Source organism: Myotis yumanensis, unplaced genomic scaffold, assembly GCF_028538775.1.
Source record: "Myotis yumanensis isolate MYYU_CA2020_CCGP unplaced genomic scaffold, mMyoYum1.0.hap1 SCAF_7, whole genome shotgun sequence".
Taxonomy (NCBI): domain Eukaryota; kingdom Metazoa; phylum Chordata; class Mammalia; order Chiroptera; family Vespertilionidae; genus Myotis; species Myotis yumanensis.
The window spans coordinates 71,519,047-71,539,157 of NW_027223758.1; the positions used below are offsets into that span (position 1 = coordinate 71,519,047).

The following is a 20,111-nucleotide window of genomic DNA, read 5'->3' on the forward strand; positions in this document are numbered from 1 at the left end:
TTGATACTATTGATCCAGGGACTACATTGTGAAAACCACTGTTCTAGAATAATAGTAAAACTGTATACATTTATGCTGATGTCTTACACCACTCCAGGTGTTTTTATACGTCTCCTCTTGTACCTCTGCTAAGGTAGATGTGATTCTGATGTTATAATTGGGTAAACTGAGGCTCAGGGAAGGTGCATAACTTGCCCCGGGTGATACGGTTAGTGTGTGACAGACCTGGGGTCTGCCTCCAGAGCCACCCAACCCCTTGCCTCTCTCCTACTGGACCCAAGAATCGGCTGCCAATTTTAGGACAGGACAGGCTGGGTCTGCAGGCGGTGTGAGGGGTTTGCTATGGGGAGAGGACCAATTCGAGCACAGGATCCAGGCACACTCTGCCAGCCTTGTGTACAGGAAAGAGCGTGGGGTCCCTAAAATCAACAGAATGGCTGAAACAAGGGGCCTGTCCCTCTCTCATTCTCAGCCTTTCAGACACAAATATTAATTCGTTTATTGGACAGATAATAATTGAGCACCTGCTCTGTGGCCCACACGATAGTAAGTAGGGTGCCCTTCCTTAAGTAGGGCCTGAGGAGAGCCACGGGTTAATCAGTCCCAGAAATAGAACTGCTCGAGAGCTGGGGAGGAAAGTACTAGTACAGGGAGCTCTCAGGGTCTGGGGAGGAGAGATCACAGAAGACTTCCTGCGGAAGGGACATTGAGCTGAGGAATGAGATGTCGCCAGCCTTATGGGTCTGGGGGTGTTCCTCTACCTGTGCAAAGGCCCTGAGGTCCGCAGACATCATGCATTTGAGCAGCTGAAAGAAGGCTGGTTACCAGAGTAGTGTGTGGGGAGCAACGCATGAGGATGCACTGGGAAGTGGGTCCCACACCTTCAGATCAGACAAGGCACGTGCGTGTAGTAAGGCTTTCTTCTCTGTCCGTGGTGTCCTGGGGCCGGTTCACGCCAGCTTGCAAGAACAGATTGTTACATTTTCAGGAATTTTGTGAGCTAGGGGAGGCCACGTTGGTAGCTTGAGATCAGTCATGGCCGGAGTATTTATAGCACAGAAATCAGTAGCCGTTGCCGCTCAGGGCCTTTTTCTCCTCAGAGGGCTGTTTGTTAAACATTTGCCAACAGACCATGGGTCTCTGTCCTGAAACTACCAGGAATAGATCGATTCCCAAGGGATGATGTTTCTGTGCCTCTGGATTTGTGTCTGAGGAGCCGGGGGCAGTGTGTGTGTGTGGCGGGAGGGGGCAGGGGGGGCTCGACTTTGGATCTCCAAGTCTTTGCAGTTGTGCCTCCCCTCCACCAGCTGCCAGCGGTTGTCTCCTCCCCACCAGCTTCTGCCATCCTCCTCCTCACCGGAGCCAGGCCCTGCGCCTCCCCTCACCTGGAGGAGCTCGTGTCTCCTCTGTATGACTCTTCTCAGTCCTTGTCTGGAATATCAAACAAGGAGGACCAATTTAGCCGCTTTTCAAGCTTGCAAAGTGCAGATAGAGCATAATGAATGTCCTGGGCTGCTTGTAAATTACCTTGTGTAAACTCCTTCCCACCGCCCGCTGCCCCATCTCTCTCCATGCGCGTGTGGATAAACACAATTTTTTATCCTTCTAATTATATAAAGTTGGGCCAGGAAGGGGACACAGAATAATATTAGCATCTCCTGGAAGGAATAAATAAACCATGAGGGCACTGCTCCTCCTTGCAATACCTTTCCGAGGACCTGCGGCCGGGTTCTGCCCTTTGATGAGTACACACAGCTCTTCGCCTCTGCACAAAGGTGAATAGACATGTGGGACCAAGGGCAGATGGGAGCACTACGTTGCTAAGTGTCTGCCATCAGCGCACAACCTGCCTCACATCCAGCCAACAACCACCATTTATTAAGCACCTGCTGTCTGCTCAGCACTGTCCTAACACTTCTTAGAGCACTTGTAGATTTACCGAAAATTTGAGCAGAATGCACAGGGAGCCCCCATACGCCTCCTCCCTCCCTCCCCCCCATATCCAGTTTCCCTGTTATAACATCTTGAATGGGTGTGATACATTTGTTCCAATAGATGAGCCAATATTGATCCATTGTTACTAACAAAAGTCCATACTTTGTAAAGTTCACTCTTTGCGTTGTACAGCTCTTTGGTATGTACTGGTGTGTGAAGACATGTGTCCACCATTACAGTATCATGCAGAATGGTTTCACTGCCCTCCACCTGTTCCTCCCTCCCTCCAAGTCCCTGGCAACCGCTGATCTTTTTACTGTCTCCATAGTTGTGCCTTTCCCAGAATCCCATGGGGTTAGAATTTCACACTGTGAAGCCTTTTCACACCGGCGTCTTTCACTTGCCCGTATGCATTTAAGGTTCCTCCATGTCTTTTCATGGCTTGATGCCTCCTTTCTAGATATCACTGAATACTGTTCCATTGTGTGGATATACTACAATCTATCCATTCACCTATCGGAGGACATCTTGCTTTTGGCAATTGTGAATCAAGCTGCTGTAAACATTCGTGTGCAGGTTTTGTGTGGACATAAGCGTTCAGCTCCTTTGTGTAAATACCAGAGAGAGCAATTGCTGGGTCATGTAAGAGTGTGTTTAGTGTGGGAGGAAATTGTCTTCCTCAGTAAGCATTTTGCATTCCCACCAGCAAGGAATGGGAGTTCCTGTTGCTCCACATCCTCCCCAGCATTTGGTGCTGTTGGTGTTCTGGATTGGGCCATTCTCGTCCGTGTGTAAAGGTATCTCAGTGTTTCATTTGCAATCCCCTAATGAAATATGATGTTGAACATTTCGCCTGCATATCTTTTTGCGTGAGATGTCTGTTCAGATGTTTGCCCATTTTTAACTGAGTTATTTGTTTTTCTTATTGTTGAGTTTTAAGAGTATTTCTGTATATTGTGAATACAAGTCCTAGATCAGATATGTCTTTTATAGGTGTTTTCTCTCAGTCTGTGGCCCGTCTTTTCATTCTCTTAATGTCCTTTCACTTTCCATGCCTGCATTTCCTCCTCAATCCTCCGAGCATTCTGTGAACTATATAGTATTGGCCCCATTTTCCTAAGGATCCCAAGGCTAAGAGAGATCAAGTGACATACTAAACGGTGGAGCTAAGATTTGAACCCAGATGTGACCTCATCCTCATACCTCACATTCCCACTTGCCACAAGTTAGATCATGTAAGAATGAGTCCTGGTCATTTCATACTAAAACAGCCTTTCACAGTCTCAGAATACAGAGTCTGTACGCGTATGCCCTGCCGACCCCAGGGAATGGTTACTTGCATCCAAGTATGGCGTGGCGAGCCCTCTGTCTCCTCTCCCACTGCTAATCCCTTCACACTCTGCATTTACAGGACAGGAACTCCTCAGCTCACAGTGTGCCTGCTTTTTCAGGAGCTCTGCCTTCCCCCTTGCAGGTCCCTCTGATGGCAAGACCTTCCTCATTGTCCACTGGACAGTCTTACTCACTTTTGATTCCTCATTCATATATTGCTCCACAAAGCCCTCTATTCTCTATTTTTAGATCTTGAGGTTTCACTTCTAAGTACAGTCTGTCCCCTTATGCTTGATACTCCTTATGCTTGAGCATCACTTTCATAACACTTTCTTAATCCCCTCAACAAGCCTGCACATAGTAGGTGCTCAATGAATGAAGGTTGGCAAACACCATCATCTGGCAGTTAGAGGCAACTTTCATCTTTAATAATATTGAACGAAGTGCGTTTGTTTCCTTTTGTTTTTGTTTTTAATAGTTTTGGCTTTCAGACTTTAAGTTCCACTGTATATTAAAGAAAATTACCTTTCAACATTTTATACCAGAATCTCTGTTCCCAGTGCTGTAGACCCCTGGAGCATAACTCAGTAAGTAAAGGAGATTTTTGAATCGATAAGTCATTAGTGAGACCAATGAGTGAAAACACAATATGCATTTTCACTTTTTTAAGGCTTACAGATTTTGTAGTCTCTGGTGACAAAGCTTAACAGCCCGAGCTCAGAGTTCGATGCTGGGCCCTATGTGACTCCTGCTGGGTGGGTTGTCCCACAGGAAGTAACCCTCTCTGGGCTAGAATACTGCAGGGGCTGGGGAACAACCACTTGCATGGACTCCAGGAGTGGGGCCTGGGAGATGCAAAAAGTCCAGGGACTACACATCGTGTGGACGGAACCGGGGTCCAGGGTCAGACAGGCCTGGGATAGAATCTCAGCCCTGCTACTTACAGACTGTGTAACAAGGGAAACTTGCTTAAGCTCTCTGAGCCTCAGTTTCTTCATCTTTGAAATGGAAAGAATAATAACACTACATCAGAATGGTATTATTACAATAATCTGTTCAGTTATTTGGGGGAATAAATGATGGATTAAGGTCATGTATGTAAAGTCTCTGGTACCTGTCATTAGCTCCATAAAGGTTATCTTCAGACTCCTTCACACCCCACTCCCCCAGCCACCCAAAGGAGTGACTTAGACCTCCCACCTACTCCCTTACTGGCTTCCACTGGAACTCTTCCCCATGATGAGTAAAAAAGTAGCATCCAGGCTTGGCCAGCATGGCTCAGTGGTTGAGCATCGACCAAAGAACCAGGAGGTCACAGTTCAATTCCTGGCCAAGGGCACATGCCTGGGTTATGGGCACAATCCCCAGTGTGTGGCGTGCAGGAGGCAGCCGATCAATGATTCTCTCATCATTCATGTTCTATCTGTCTCACCCTCTCCCTTCCTCTCTCTAAAATCAATAAAAATATATTATTTTTTTAAAAGTGGCATCCAGTATATCTCAGTGCCTAGCACCCTGCTGGCACATGGCAGATGCTGAATGAATAGTTTTTTTAATTAATTAGTTAGTGAATTAATGGCTAGGGCGTGGTATGCTGCCCAGTCCTGGACCTGTGTGTTCATCCTGGGACCCATTCCTTGCCTGCTCCCGCTCACTTTTTGCTCACAGAGAGCTGACTCTGCAGGTTGCATTTCTCAGTCACTGGGCAGCTGGCTTCTGTCTGGGTTTGGCCAATGGCATGTACTGGTGGGAGATTGGAAGGTGGGAGAAAGGAAGAGGCCAGAGGAGGAGTATTTCTCCCCGTCTGTCCCAACCACAGGCTCCAGCTTTTCTCCAGCTTTCACCAAAGAAGCCACTGCAGCTGCAGTCCCCACAGGTGCCCCAGCCCCAGAGCTCCAGTACCTCCACCTCCTCCCTCTGCCCCACCGTCCCTCAGGAGGCGTGTCTAAGGAGACACCATACTGACCTCTGAGTTACTTCACCCTCTTCTATTTGGCTTTTCAACTTGTCCATCACCCAGGTGACCACTTCTCTATCGTTAATTCCTTCTGCTCTGGACACTTGAAGTAGTTTCTCATATCCGCTTAGACCCCTCTTTGGAGGCTGGAGGAGCTGGACCCAGAGTTGAGAGGACCCCGCTCTTCCAAGCTCCATCTCCCCCTGCCCATGGCCAGTGAGTCCTTATGAGCCTCAGTTTCGTTTGTATCAAGGGCTAAAAGCACCCATCCTGCTTCTCTCCCAGCATCACTGTCAGGGTCCAGTGAGATCATCCATTCATACAGTCACCGAGCACCATGAGGACATGCCGCATGGGGCCCTGGGGATGCTCAAAGCTCTGCCACCCACTGACTTGGAACCCTAGCCCTGCCCTAGAGTCATGTCCAGTCATTGAGGGACCTGCACAGTGACCTGGGCAGCGAGCTGAGCCCCTCCTCCCAGCCAGACCCGGCCAGGGAGGTCTGATTGCGTGTGTCTGTGTCTATAGCGGAGCTCACTTTACTTAATTGTAAAAGATTCGTCTGATTCTTCTGCTGTACTTGTTTTTTTAATGGTTTTTATTTGGTGTTACTTGAAGCCAGCGTGCCATCGACCAAAGCCTGCAAATCTTGTTTATGCCTAGATTGTGTTTGGAATGGTATGCTCTGTGACACGGTTTTCAGTTATTGATGACCTCTTTTATAATGATTTAGTCAGCTCCGCTCGAATGATAGTATTGATAGCAGTATGTGGCCGACAATCTATTTGCAGCAATACTCCAAGAGGCAAAAGAAAAGCAATTTGTGCCCAAGTGGAAAATAGGTAAATTTGCCGTTTTTAAACAAGCATGAAAATGAAGCGCATTAATCCCCATCCACACATCTCACTTCCCGAGACTTTTCATGTAGTCTCCCTTGCACTGTCTATGGAGAAGGTATTTCCATTCCCATCTTAGCTAATAATAGACAAACATGTAAATTGACCATACCTTCACTACGCTAACCAGCCAATCAGGAGAGTATGCAAATTAACCTAACAAAGATGGCGGTTAATTTGCATACGTAGGCTCCAAGTGGTGGAGCGAAGCCTGACGGCCCCAGGGCCGGCAGAGCAGCGGAAGCCTCATGGCCCCGGGGCCGGCTCCGGCTGAAGCCCGGCCAGAGTGAAGGCCTGGGTGCCGGGTGCCAGCAGCCAGGGGAAAGGAAGGCCTATTGCACGAATTTCTTCGTGCAACAGGCCTCTAGTTTTAAGATAAAATCACTAAGACTCACCTAGGTAGTAATGACAAAGCCATCAGGAGGGCAGGTGGAAAAAAGAGAAGATACAGGTCCTCTTTAGGGCATAGTAATCTCCCCAGGCCTCAACTTCCTCATCTGTAAATGGGGACAATAACTGAGGGTAGCTGGTGGGTTACATGAGAAGTTTTGTGCAAAAGTCTCATGATGACAAGTGTGCAGTAATTAACAAATGTGGCTCCAACAGAGGGCAGGGCTGGCTCCTCACCTGATGGTGTCTTTTCACCCATCCTCTTATTCTCTCTCTCTCTCTCTCTCTCTCTCTCTCTCTCTCTCTCTCTCTCTCTCTCTTCCCTCACCACCCCCCACCCCCCTGCAGATGACCATTCCCGAGTGAGGCTGCTGGTGCTGGATGGAGACCCACACTCTGACTACATCAACGCCAACTACATTGATGTGAGTGCTTTTGTGGGCTGGGCAGCCAGGAGCTGGGGTTGACTACCGTAGGCTCAAAATCTGTGGCTGTCCCCCGACTCTCCCCCAGAGGTGGCCTTCCCAGAACATGTCCAAAGCCGCCTGGCTCCTCCCTGCTTTGTGAAATTAGTGTGACCCATGTTAACTCCCCACCTAAAGCTGCCTGACTTCAGGCGGGCTGGAGTAGCCTGCTCTGTGGGGCCCCAGGACAAAAGCTAGTCTTGTTTGTTGACCCACTGACTCATTTGTATACGTGTCTGTTTATCCATTCATTCATCCATTCATTCATTTGAAGGTACAGCCATTTAGACAACAAGAATTTAAAAGTGCCTACTGTGTGCTGGAGGCTATGGGAACCATAAAGCTTAAGATGCCATGGTCCTACCCTCTAAAACCTTAGCAGGAAGATAAGCTGTGCCCATCAATCATTTCAGAACAAGCTAGAAAGTGGTTGAGTCTTAAGTTCAGATAAAATGCTACAGGGGTTCAGAGATGGGGGGGAATTGCTTCTTCCATCAGGAATGCAAAATGTGATGTGAACCAAAGCTTCAAGCACTGGTAGCATTGGAGAATAAAGAGGAGGGCCGAGACTGGTTTGGCTCAGTGGATAGAGTGTCAGCCTGTGGACTGAAGGGTCCCAGGTTTGATTCCGGTCAAGGGCATGTACCTGGGTTGAGGGCACATCCCCAGTAGGAGATGTGCAGGAGGCGGCTGATCTATGTTTCTCTCTCATCGATGTTTCTAGCTCTCTATCTCTCTCCCTTCCTCTCTGTAAAAAATCAATAAACTATATTTAAAAAAAAAAAAAAGAGGAAGATGGTCTCTGGTTGGAGAGAACAGCGGAGGCGAGATGCAGCAACTGGGAGCACGGATATGCCCCTGCTCAGTTCGAGGGGAGCAGACTCCGGAATGGAAGGAGTAGGAAATATGATTGGAGCTAGGCCATGGGCGGTCTAGGGCCAACCTTAGGAATCGGGCTTTATCCTGCAGGCAAGAAACCGCAATGGAAAGGCTTTGATCCAGGAGGTGACCTGTCAGAGCTGAGCTTTGGGATGACTGGCCTATTTCCAGGGGTGAGAGAGATCAGAGGCTGGGATCGGGACAACGAATAGGAAAGGGGCGCTTCAGTGTCCAGAGACTATTGAGGAGGGAACTAATACAATAGGGGCCAAGACAGGCGCCCAGGGAGTGGGAAAGGGCATGAAGAGGGGTATGACCTCGGGGCCAGGTGGACACCCAGGGTGACTGGTTCCAGCCAGGCTTCTCGGGACCTCAGCTGGGAGGCAAGGCCCTTGGTGAAGGGTTCAGAGAGCCACCGGGGTTCCTCGGACTAGCAAGTGTTTTATAGATCAGCTAGAAAATGCTTTCAAACCAGATGACTTGTTAATTCCACAAGCATTAGTTTTGTGTTGCTCATTTGCCTGTTGCCCTTAGATCTATTGCTTGTGCTTCCCTGTTCTGCTTTATATTGTTGGTATGAGTGTGTGTCTGTATGAGTGTGTGTCTCTATATATGAATGTGTGTGCCTGTGTATCTGTGTGTGTGTATGAGAGAGAGAGACACACAGAGAGAGAGAGAGAGAGAGAGATGCAGGAAGGGAAGTGAGCTGACCCCTGCATGGCAGGCACTAAAAAGAGATTTGAGGGTTCAGCTGAGGCTTCTGGGTCATGTAACTTCCTCAGGATCACACTGCTAGGAGGTGAGGGAGGAGGGAGCAGGAGTCTGAGTCAGGGGTGCCTCCCCCTCCATGCCCTGCGGGCTTTAGTAACAACAGAAAGGCGATGACAAGAGCCAGAGGTGCTACATGAGTCGCTCCTGAGCCCTGTGGTGGGTGGTTTTGAGTCAGTTTATTGGGACCTCTCAATAGCTCTCCAAGGTAGGCAGCCACCCCATTCTCCAGATAGAAAAGCAGAGATTGCAAAGCTTGTCCAAGGCCATGCAGCTAGTCAGCGGCAGGACTAAGCAAGGAACCAGTCCCGAATGGCTCCAAGTCCAGGGCTCTTCCCGCTGCCCCTCCTGAGTGTGCTGAACCAGACTGAGTTGGTCCCCTCCATTTCCCCTTGACCTTGTCTGCAGTTGAGTGCATGTGTTAGCCTCCAGGGCCATGGCCCATGTGGGGTCTTGTCTGCAATTGAGTGGATGTGTTTGCCTCAAGGGCCATGGCCCATGTGGGGTCTGCGGGCCTGCATCATGTGGATGGTAACCTCCAGCAGAAATCACTTTTCCAGGTAGACACTCCAATTCAAAGTCAGGTGAGCATCTGACTGTAGTCAGAGCCAAAGTACGCTTTGGTGGTTATAGGCAACAAATGAAATTGTTGTAAAGGGAAGCAAATCTCTGCAGTGTCAATACTAATAGCATCTCCCATTTCTCGCAGGCCCTGTCATTGCAATGCATTCTGTAGGCCAGGAGGAAAGCAGCCAGGGCTGAGGTTAAGAGTCTTGCTGAAGGTCACAGAGCTAGAATCCATTCTCTGCCTGCCCAGGACACACCACTGCCCTCTCCCTCCGTAAGGAGCAAGGTGTGCAGACCGTCCAGGCAGCCTCTGCGAGATGCTGTCTTAATATGTGATGCTGGGCTCTGTGCGGCTCTCAGTGTTAAAGTCAAGGGCTCACAGACAAAAGTCATGAATTCAGTCCTCATAGGACCCATTGAACCCCGGCAGTTCTGCTTACTAGTGTTATGTCTAGGGTAAATTATTTACTTGTTCTGTTATCTATAACATGGGATAATCATGTCCCTCCACAAGAACGTGATAATGCATGTAAGGTGTCTGCTTGTCAGGGTGCCCCTGGGAAACAGAGGCTCGATCAAAGGGATTAACCCAGGAGAGGTTAATAAGGGTGGAACAGGATTTAGGGGGACCCACAGGGTGGGGTATAGTGTCCCCAAGGCCAGACGGCAGAAAAGTCCCATTTACTTTGAAACTGCTATACACTGCAGCAAAGCTAAAACTCCTGGGATTTTTGTGGGTATTCCTGCCAAGTCGATACTCGAACGACCCTTTCACAGGGGTCGCCTAAGACCATCGGAAAACACATATATAATTACATATTGTTTTGTGATTAATCACTATGCTTTAATTCTGTTCAATTTGTAACAATGAAAATACATCCTGCATATCAGATATTTACATTACGATTAATAACAGTAGCAAAATTACAGTTATGAAGTAGCAACGAAAATAATTTTATGGTTGGGGGTCACCACAACATGAGGAACTGTATTAAAGGGTCGCGGCATTAGGAAGGTTGAGAACCACTGCTCTAGACCAGCAGTCACCAACCGGTGGTCCACGGACCACTCACTGGTGGCCCAGTGAGGTCCGAAAGGTTGGCGACCGCTGGTTTAAGATAACCTTAGGAGCAGCAGTCGCCAACTGGTGGTCCGAAAGGTTGCGATCACTTCTCTAGACTGCTCTCTTGTCCTTGCCCCTCTGTCCTGGTCTCCACTCCAGCCAAATTCTCCCAGCTCCCAATGCCCTCCCTAGGACCACTTATCCACAATGGGATCTTGACAATCCATTAAACCGACTCCATATGGACAATGAGTGGAATGGGCCGGTCCTGTCTGTGCCTCCGGAGGCCAGGGTTCTGCTGCAGCCGGAACCATCCCGCTGGCCGCGATGTTTGCATACCTGAGAATGTGCTGGCCACTTGAATCTGTTATAAATTACCCGCCTGGAAGTGAATATCGTATCTGGGTCCCCAGCAGTAACAGATGCACGAGTGCAGAGTGAGATGAATGTGTTTTGGATGCAAACCTCTTTCCCGTTGCTCACAGACAGATGCAGGCCGGCCCGGTGCTGGTTGGCAGGCAGTCTGCGTGCTTTCTAGGTGGGGCTTCAATGAACTCCAAATTCTTTTAAGGCTAGGAAGTCTCTGTCCAGCTCTCGGCAGGTCCCCGGAGGAGCCCCCGTGGAGCAGTTCATTTCCTTTCATCAGCACTGCTGGAGTGTCGCTCATGGTTAGAATGTTTTCTCTCTGGGGACCGTATGGGTTCTTGGAGGTCAGGCAGCATCTCTCTGCTCACACACAGCATGGGAAGGCACGCACTCACTGTGCATTTATCAAGGCTGGTGGCCCAGGCAGGCTCTCTGGGCTGGCACAGCCGTGAGCAAAGCCGGGGACACAGCCCTGCCCATTGACGCTCTCATTCCACGGAAGAAACAGACAATAGGCATTTCAATAAACACAGAACATTGTGCCGTGTAGTTATACGTGCTCTGAAAAAAGGAAAGTAGAGACAGCAGAAAGAAGCTGACAGGATGGGCAGGGAAGGCTTCTCTGAGGAGGTGACGGGCAGCCAGCAGAAGCCTGGGTGAGGGAGAGAGCAAGTGCTCAGCTATTTGGGGACAGACACAGCAGGCACAGGGCATGGCCATTGCTAAGGCCTCCAGATAGAAACGTGATTATTTCTGAAGAAGAGCAAGACAGCCAGTGAGTCCAGGGGCAGTGGCAGGAAAACTGGGAGTATGGCTACGGGGATGAAACGGGAATAGCAGTGATGCTGAGATGCCCAAGCTGGGCTTACGAGGCCGCCTCAGACGACACTTCCCTGCCTTCTCGGCTGAGTCAGTTCCCCATGGGAATTCCACAAGCCCCACTCCTTCCCTACCCCAGTTTGTTGCCGATAACCTGCTCAGAAGCAGAGCCCGCCTCCATCTGGCTCACTTTTGTATTTCCAGGGCCTTGTCCATGGTAGTAGGTGCTCAGTTAACACCTGTTGACTGAATATCGAATGACCGAGAGGACAAATGAGTGAACAAACTAGGGAACCCAAGTCACCTAACTCCACAGTGAAAACGTGAATTTCTTGCTCAGAATGTATCCCATCGACTTTCCAGCGCATCAGGGTCTTCCAAGTCAGTTTCCTCCACGGGGTCTTTTGTCTTCTGGCTGGTGCATTCAGTAGAATGACCCAGCCTCACCTCAGAGACACATTCATGCCTGTATGCCACCAACCAGCCCTGGCTGAAAACTGCACCCGGCTCTGGTGACCATGGCCCAGAGGGGGAAAAGCACAGAAAGCGTAACGCAGTGCATGTTGGGAGTGTGGTAACTGGGCACATACAGAGCCCTGCAGGGCCTCTCAGGAGGCGGGAGGGCTCATTTGAAGTGCAGTGTGGGAAGCTGGGACACAGGCACGTGGGACTATGGAAGGGGACAGAGAGGGGCAAGAGGAAATGAGGCTGGGGACGAGGATGGAGACGGATGACTAGTCCCAGGCGAAGGCATTTGGACATTACTGTGCAGGCAGTGGGAGCCACTGCAACTTTTCTGTGGGAAGTAATCTAATCAGATGTGCATTGGGAATTCACTCTGGCGGGAAGCAAATGGGCTGTGGGGCCAGACTGGAGGCAGGGAGGCCAGCAAGAGGCTGGTGCCATGGCCCAGGTCAGGGAGGATGAGGACTATAAGAAGTAAAAAGAGGGTAGACTGAGAAACCACATCTTTCCACACTCTCAGGTACTATTTTTCATTCCCAAACCTACTCAAGAACACTCCTAGAGTCTAGTTCTCCCTGTGATCCTAGGAAACTCTGTCCACCTTGACTTGGAGGGACAGATAGCTCTTTGTACCTGTCACCTGCCTTCCTACCTCTCATGTCCCAAGACAAGCCCAGTTCCTGCATTAATAGGCAGAGCAGAACAGAGGGGAGGGGAGGAGGGCTTACCAGCTCAGGGCCTCCCTAGGGGCCAACACTGACTTTTAGTTGTGATAGACACTCGATAAGTGTTTGCACATAAGCCATAAAATAACAACAGTAACAAAGACCTCTATGTTAAATCTTAGAATAGTGCCTGGCACAGAGGAACTGTTGTCTATTAAGTCATTGCATCCTAACAGCAGCACTATAATGTAAATACTATTATCCCCATTGAACAGCAAAAAATCAGCTGAGGCCCAAGGAGGCTAAGTAACTTGCCCCAGACCACACAGCGTGGAAGGGACACAGCCAGGATTCAAACCCAGGCAGTTAGGTCCAGGGTCTGTGCACATAATCACAATGCTAGGCTACCTCCTCGCTGTCCTCTCAGTAGCTTGTTTATTGGGCATTGCTCTGAGTTTCACGCTGTACTGGGCTCTACGGGTTCTTTTTTTCACTTAGGAGGCAGTGTTTGTCCTCAAGAAGCTGACTGCCTCGCTAAGAAGATAGTCCCACTCGAACACAGACTTAGGAAGGGGCTGTGATTACTGGTGGTCAATCCCACAGTTCTGGTCATGACATTGGCCTTGGGTTGTACTGACGGTCAACCCAAGCATTACCAGCGATTAGAAGGCCCTAGGTAAATATTTATGGAGCAGGTAGAAGACAGGTAGAGAAATGTGGAGGACTCAGAAACTAGTCTTTGAATCAGAAAGCAGATCTAGAACCTCAAAGATGCCATGTCTATTTCACCATAAGCCACACAGATGCCAAGTCTGGCTCAGTCCTGAAGAAGGCGGTCTTGAGGCAGCTCCTCCTCCTCAGCAGGACAGAAAGTCTGACCACCACAGCTTAAGACAGAAATAGGTGTTCATCAAACTGTAGGACTCATCCTCTCCTGAGATGGTTATCCGTAAGGGAAAGTGGTTTTCAGGACCACTTTCCAATAGCCTCTCCACCAGCAGACTCCATGATTCATATGTGTGTTTTCTTACATTTATTCATTCACTAACTCATTTATTCAGTCAATAAATGCTAATTACATTCAGTGCTATGTGCTAAATGCAGATCTGCCTCCGAGACTTGAACTTTTACCCAATATGATTCACCTTTTTTCTGTAATAGAGAGGGGATCCTCCATGTATGCCATGTCCAGGCAAAAGAGAAAGTCATCTTCAACCTCTTCTCCAACTATCAGGATTATGGGGCAGCAGAGTCACCCCCACCGGAGCCCCACAGGGCCTAGGGGACCCCTCTGTAACATTCAGGGAAATCTTGGGATCAGAAAGTGGCTTTGTCAGCCTCTGGGTCACACGTACGCGGGGTCCTCCCAATAAACAGGACTTCGATTCCAAGCCCAGCCATGTTGCACAGGGAGGCAGTGTAGCATCTGTTCCAGTGTTGTTTTTCTAATTGTCTCTAATGCAAGGAGCCACGAATGCAATTATTTTCTTCTCTCAGGGGCCCTACAGGGCCTCGTGCAGGGTTCTGCACATAATCATGGCCCAGGAAAAACTTTTTGGTGGTTGATGTCCCACAGAAATCCCAAAATTTCTTTTCCACCTCTTTCTGGGTGCATGGGCATAAGAGATGCCCACCTAATGTTGCTCCCTGTCCACTGTCTCCAAGGCAAGCCTGTATGGGCACCTCCCAGCTATAGTCATATAGTGATAGCGAACATTTGGTGATTTACTAAGCACTTTGTATGCATTATCTCATTTCATCTCTGCCACTTCTCTGGGAAATGGCTAATGCTATTCCCATTTTGCCTATGAGGAAGCGTGTCTTGGAAAGGATAATTATTGCTGTTTGCAAGCTTGGCGGGAGGCCCTTCACTGTGCTTTTCTCTGTTACCCAGGGCTACCATCGACCTCGGCACTACATTGCGACTCAAGGTAAGTGCCCTCCTTTCCCTCTAAAGGGCCTTCGCCCTTTACGGAGAAAAGAAATGAGCTTCTGCCAGCGAAGAAGTTGCACAGGGTCAGGCTGGAGAGCCTCCGGAGGTCTGGAGGTTCTAATGTTTGGTTGGGGAGGAAGGAGGTGACAAGTTCAGCTACCGTGGGAGGGACCTGAGTGAGAGGAAGGAGGTGGCACCAGGACGTGGTCAGGCAGGACGGACCTCAAGCATCAGGCTCAGGGGGTGCCCCTGATATCCACCACCCAGAAGCGGACCCGATGGTGCCTTGTCTCCTTGGTGGGGGTGAGCCCAGAAGAAGGGAGCAGCCAGCTGGCTAGAGAGCAACCTGGCAGTGTGATCAGAAGGCTGACAACCCATCGTACCTCTCAGACCCTCTGAGAGGAAATCCTGTGGGTGCTGCATATGTGGACAGTGACTTGTATATGAAGATACTCTTCATGGTGTTATCCAGAACAGGAAACAAGGGAAAAGTCTTAAGTGCCTGATGGTTGGTAGATTGGTTAAGGTGTGATAGTTCCCTATTATGAAAAATTATGCAGCTATGAGAAATATCCTGCTTGGTAAGAATTATTAAGGGCTTGGGAAAATCCATACAATAGAAATTATAGATATGATGTTTGTTAATATATAAATATATATATATATCTCCTATAATAAAAGCATAGTATGCAAATTGTCCCCTCAACCGGGGAGGTCATCCAGGAGTTCAACCAGGAAGAGGGGCAGGCCGGGGGAAGAGAGGGAGTACCCAGTCGGCAGCCAGCAGCCACTAGGGACCCTACCAGTGCATGAACTTTGTTCATTGGGCCTCTAGTGTGTGTGTATAAAATCATCACTCAAATTTTTATATCAAATACATATATTGGTCTTATAATTTTAAAAACAATGAAAGCCCAGAATGTTGAAGGAGGATTTTCCAAGGAAATGGCTTTGGATTCTCCCTCCGGTCTCTCACTCCTTGTCTACTTCCCCCTTCTGTCTGAGCTTCAGACCAACACTCACAGTCGGCATCTTCTCTTTGCACTCTCAGCGTCTGGCTCCCGGCACCGCCCCTCTACCCCAGTGTCCTTCTGTCTCATTGAGGTCTGGAGCCCAATTTTTAGGAAAACTCCACTGAGCTCTATGATTAACCCATAGTATAGTCCAGATAAGGCGATGGGTCAGGGTCAGGGTCAGGGGCTGGTGGAAAGGGGCTGAGCAGGAGGATGAGTGAGGGAGGAGGAGAGAAGCTGGTAGCACTCCCAGGGGCAGCTACAGACCTTGCCTGCTTGGGATGTGGGTTTCTTATCCATGCTCTGACCTCTCACGCCTCAGGCCCCAGTCCCAGTTACTTGGGTGCCCCTGCGAGGATTCTCTGGCCTCACTGTCACTCACCCATGTGGAGTCAGGGCTGAGCAGCCAGAAGGGTCGGCCTCTTGGCTGCTTCCTGACACTTGTGACCTTTGACCCTGTTGTCACCTTCTCTGTTGGCAGGTCCGATGCAGGAGACTGTAAAGGACTTCTGGAGAATGATCTGGCAGGAGAACTCGGCCAGCATCGTCATGGTCACGAACCTCGTGGAAGTGGGCAGGGTAAGCCCCTCCTGCAGTGACCCGGCTAGAGGGTGCTGGCGGTGCACACCTGAGCACGTGTCTGTTCGTGCGGTGTGCCAGGTGCCTCCTGTGCCAAATCTCACCTCCCAGCCTCCTAGGAGGGAGAAATCCTCACTTCTGTTTCACACCCTAAGAATGTCCTTTTCCTTCAGACCCCTCATTCCTCTCTCCACCCTCGCTCTCCGAGGACAACGTCATCTCATAGAGTTTGAGGAAATGTAAGGCATCAGACGTGAACGCTGCCATCTTCACATCACAAAGCTTGTATCTACTTGTGTCTACAACCATCTCATTCTTCCCCTCTATTGTCAGGTTGAACCAGAAAAAATGACTGTTTTTGTTGACCCCAAACGGTAGAATATCGGCCGACTCTTTGGCTCAGCCTAATGCGAAGGAGGAAGTGATTCTTGCCCTTCCAAGGCGACCACAGGGCATTGAATCACAGATTCTGTTCAAGAATTTTCTCAAGGCCCCTTCACTTGGAAAGTAATTCTCTAATTGCTAGGTGTTTGCATGCAAACCTCCTGAGTGCCTTCCCCCTTTCACTGTGAGACAGGCGAACAGGAATGATGTTCTTGTTCCCCCCTTTCTGCCAAACTCTAAAGACTGGCACGCAGGCTCTGTGTCTGCACTCCGCTCTCTTCTGCCCGCTCCAGCGTAGCTCCTCCTCCATCCCATCCACAGCGATGCTGTCAATCACCAACATCCTTCATGGGGACAGATCCAGCAGCCACTTCTCTCTTCTCATTGTATTCAACCTCTCAGCAGCATTTGATCTTGTGCTTCCTGACCTCTCAACCTCCACCTTCTTTGGGGTTCAGGCCTTGGTTTCTCGCTCTGCTCTCTCTCACCCTCCCCTGTGTGGTCCTCAGCTACTCCTAGGGCTTAGAAACGGGAGGCTGTGCCCAGCGGGCGGCTGCCTACTTGGTAAACTGTGGCGTGTGGGCGGGCGGGCTGCGGGGTTCATGGCAGGGTGCACCCACACTAGAGTTCAGAGGGCTGACAAAAGAGGGGGCAGGTAAGTTTTTGTTACATAGGGTCCCGGCCTCCGAGATAGCGGGGAAGGGAGATCTGGGCTGTGAGTCATAACCCAGGAAAGGGCTGTGGGCGTCTCGTGTCTTCCTAGGAGTTCAGAGCCAGGAGAGACTGGATCCTTGAGCCCACTCTTGTCTAGTCCATTCCCCAGTTTACAGATGAGGAAAGGGATGGAGTAACTACCCTGACGTCACCCTGCCAGACCCAGGGCAGGGTCTACGACTCCACCCTCACTCTAGTGCTCATGGTGCCCCCACCCAGGACTGCTCCCCAGGGACTGAGGCCCAGGCTGTGCCTACTGCAGACAAATGCCATTCCAGGACTAAGAATCCAGAGGCAAATTCCAGCCTGTTCTGTAATGCATCCCACATCGAAGACAGGTTCCCTGGAGGGTGAATCGTGAAGCTAATTTGGATTTGGGAAGGGGGCAGTAGAGCCATCTCTAATGGAACTCCTGCCAGGAGCCAAGTGCGGTACCAGATCTTCTGCTGGCGATTATTCAGGTGCCCTGGCTTTGCATCCTGGCTCCATCCCTTCCTAACTGTTCACCTGGGGCAATTTTCTTAGCCTCCCTGTGCTTCCGATTCCTCATCTGTAATATGGGAATAATGACATCTATATGGTTATAGTGATAAGTAATTACAATAATGCAGGAGAGTGTTTGCAGAGGGCAGTGTGAGACATCGTCCGCACTCAGTATAGCTATCATCATTGACAGAAGCTGAGGCTCAGAGAGGTCTCAGCCCTTTCTGGAAGCTGCACAGCTACTGAGTGTTAGCATCATGCAATGCATCCATTTGCCTCCAAAGCCGGTTGCGCTCTACCAGCGTTTCCCTAAGTGGGTTCCATGGGATGCTAGTCTGCAGGATGCTTAGTGAGAAGAGGGTTCCATGGTTAAATACGTTTGGGAAATGCTCCATACTCTTTGCCCCCTTTTGGAGAGTCAAACATAAGAAGAAGAAAAGAAAAGAAAACATTTGCATTAGTCCATTAAGCCAGCTGAGTAGTCCTGTAGCAAAACAGCCTGTTTATCTTTGTTTAATCCAGCATTTCCCAAACTCATTTGACCACAAAACCTTTTCTGTTTGTTTTTGTTTTCTTGTTTTTTTACCTAACACCTATTAGCACCCAGCGGAACACACTGTGGGAAATGCCACTCTAGGCCGTGCGGCGTCCCCCGGAATGGTAATGCTTTTGTTCTTTTAAGGGGAAAACCATGATCTCTTGTTCCTCCTGTGGAGTGTGACTCAGTCACATGTGGGAATGGCTTGTTGGTAGCAGAGAGCAGTGGCAGCGTCCTCCCTTTGAGCCCAGCACCTTCCATCCTTCCCCAACAGAGAGCCTTGTCCTCGCAGCCCCTGGTTACCCGCTCTGAAGAGTGATGTTCTCTCCGACCACTTCTGCTTTCCCTCTTCACTGTTTCCCTCCTTTTATCCTCATCTCTGCTCTGCTGGTATCAGCTGCCCCAGCCTGACAGACCATTCAGCCAAAGGTAGAAAACTGGCCACGTGACCTAGGACAAGCCACCAAAACCTCCAAACTTGAGTATTAATTTCATCTGTAACACGGGGATATCTCCATCTGCCTAGCTTGCCTAGATCTATTTGATAATGGATTTGAAAATGAAGGTACTACCATTAATCCTAAGGGCTCCAGTTCCTCTGGGAGTGAGCTTGGCCCCGTGCACGTTGCCGACCCTTGGCCAGCCGACCCTTCCGACCGAAATGTCACCAAAGTCACCCTTGGGTTTATTTGAACGGGAAAGCCAGGCGAGGCGGCTGCTCACACCCAGCCACCTGCTCACCTGTCCTCCTCTCTGTCCTTCCTCGCAGGTGAAGTGTGTGCGATACTGGCCGGATGACACGGAGGTCTACGGCGACATTAAAGTCACCCTGATTGAAACAGAGCCCCTGGCAGAATACGTCATACGCACCTTCACGGTCCAGAAGGTAAGCGTCCCTGTGGCTGTGGGCAGCCTGTCCACTAGGTAAGCCAGCTGGTCTATTCATTCAGGACACACAGTGACCGAGGTCCACTCTGCACCCATCCCATGCTTGGTCCCAGGGACAGATGAGCGATTGAGTTAGATGTGGCTCCTGCTCCAGAGGATCCCACCTCCAGCGAGAGGGATGGACAGCATTCAACAGACTAAGAAAAGTAATAATGGCACGTTGTGATAAAAGCCACGAAAGAAACATGCCACGAGTGGAGTCGGGAGGATGAGGTGGTCAGAGAGGGCTGCCTGGAGGAGGAGCCATTATTAAGCAAATAATGAGGGGGATGGACTTTTCTGGCATGTTCTAGGCCTGTGGTTCTCAACTCAGGGTGGTTTTGTCCCACGGGGGACCTTCGGCAACTTTCAGTTGTCAAAACAGAGGAAGGAGGGGAGCTACTGGCCTCCAGGGGGTGAGGCCAGAGATGCTGATGAACATCCTGCAATGCACAGGATAGCCCAGCCCCAATTGCCAACAGCGTTGGGATTGAGAAATGCTGGTCTAGGCCCTGAAAGGAGGCCAGGGTGGCAGGAGCTTGAGAACAGGAATTGGATTGCAAATTATTATTCCTATTTATGATTTAATTATGATAGAAGCATTGTTATTATATAACTATTGTAGTGATAGCTACCATTTATTGAGCACTCACTAAACAGGTGCTTTTCTAACTGCTCTGCATAAATTAACTCATGTAATCCTCCAACAACCCCTTGAGGTAGGTCTGATGATTACTTCCATTTTATAGATGAAAAAAATTAGGCAGAGTGTTTAAGTCAGTTGTGCAAAGTGGCCCAGCCGCAGGGTGGCCGGACCAGGATTCACGCGTGAGCCCCTGACTGGAAGCTCACTGTCACTCCACTCCACCCCAATGCACTCTCTAAAAGCAGCAGCATTCAGGGTCCAGTGGCCACAGGCCTGGCGATGCAGAAGCACCGGGGACGTCAGTGCCTTGAGAGCCGTGCCGTCGGGG

At 49.7% G+C, this 20,111-nt stretch overlaps 1 protein-coding gene across 14 annotated transcripts in view; it reads left to right on the forward strand.

Annotated features, from left to right (window-relative positions):
- Positions 1–20,111, forward strand: part of PTPRT (protein tyrosine phosphatase receptor type T) — a 935,828-nt gene that overhangs the window by 876,744 nt on the left and 38,973 nt on the right. For 8 of the 14 annotated variants that reach the window (XM_070420943.1, XM_070420937.1, XM_070420932.1 and 5 more), the window contains 5 exons: positions 6,859–6,935; positions 14,461–14,497; positions 15,994–16,091; positions 18,273–18,332; positions 18,980–19,096. In XM_070420943.1, the coding sequence (XP_070277044.1) occupies positions 6,859–6,935; positions 14,461–14,497; positions 15,994–16,091; positions 18,273–18,332; positions 18,980–19,096 (389 nt within the window). The remainder of the gene's footprint in view (positions 1–6,858; positions 6,936–14,460; positions 14,498–15,993; positions 16,092–18,272; positions 18,333–18,979; positions 19,097–20,111) is intronic. The other 6 variants (XM_070420935.1, XM_070420938.1, XM_070420940.1 and 3 more) reach the window with 1 other exon arrangement.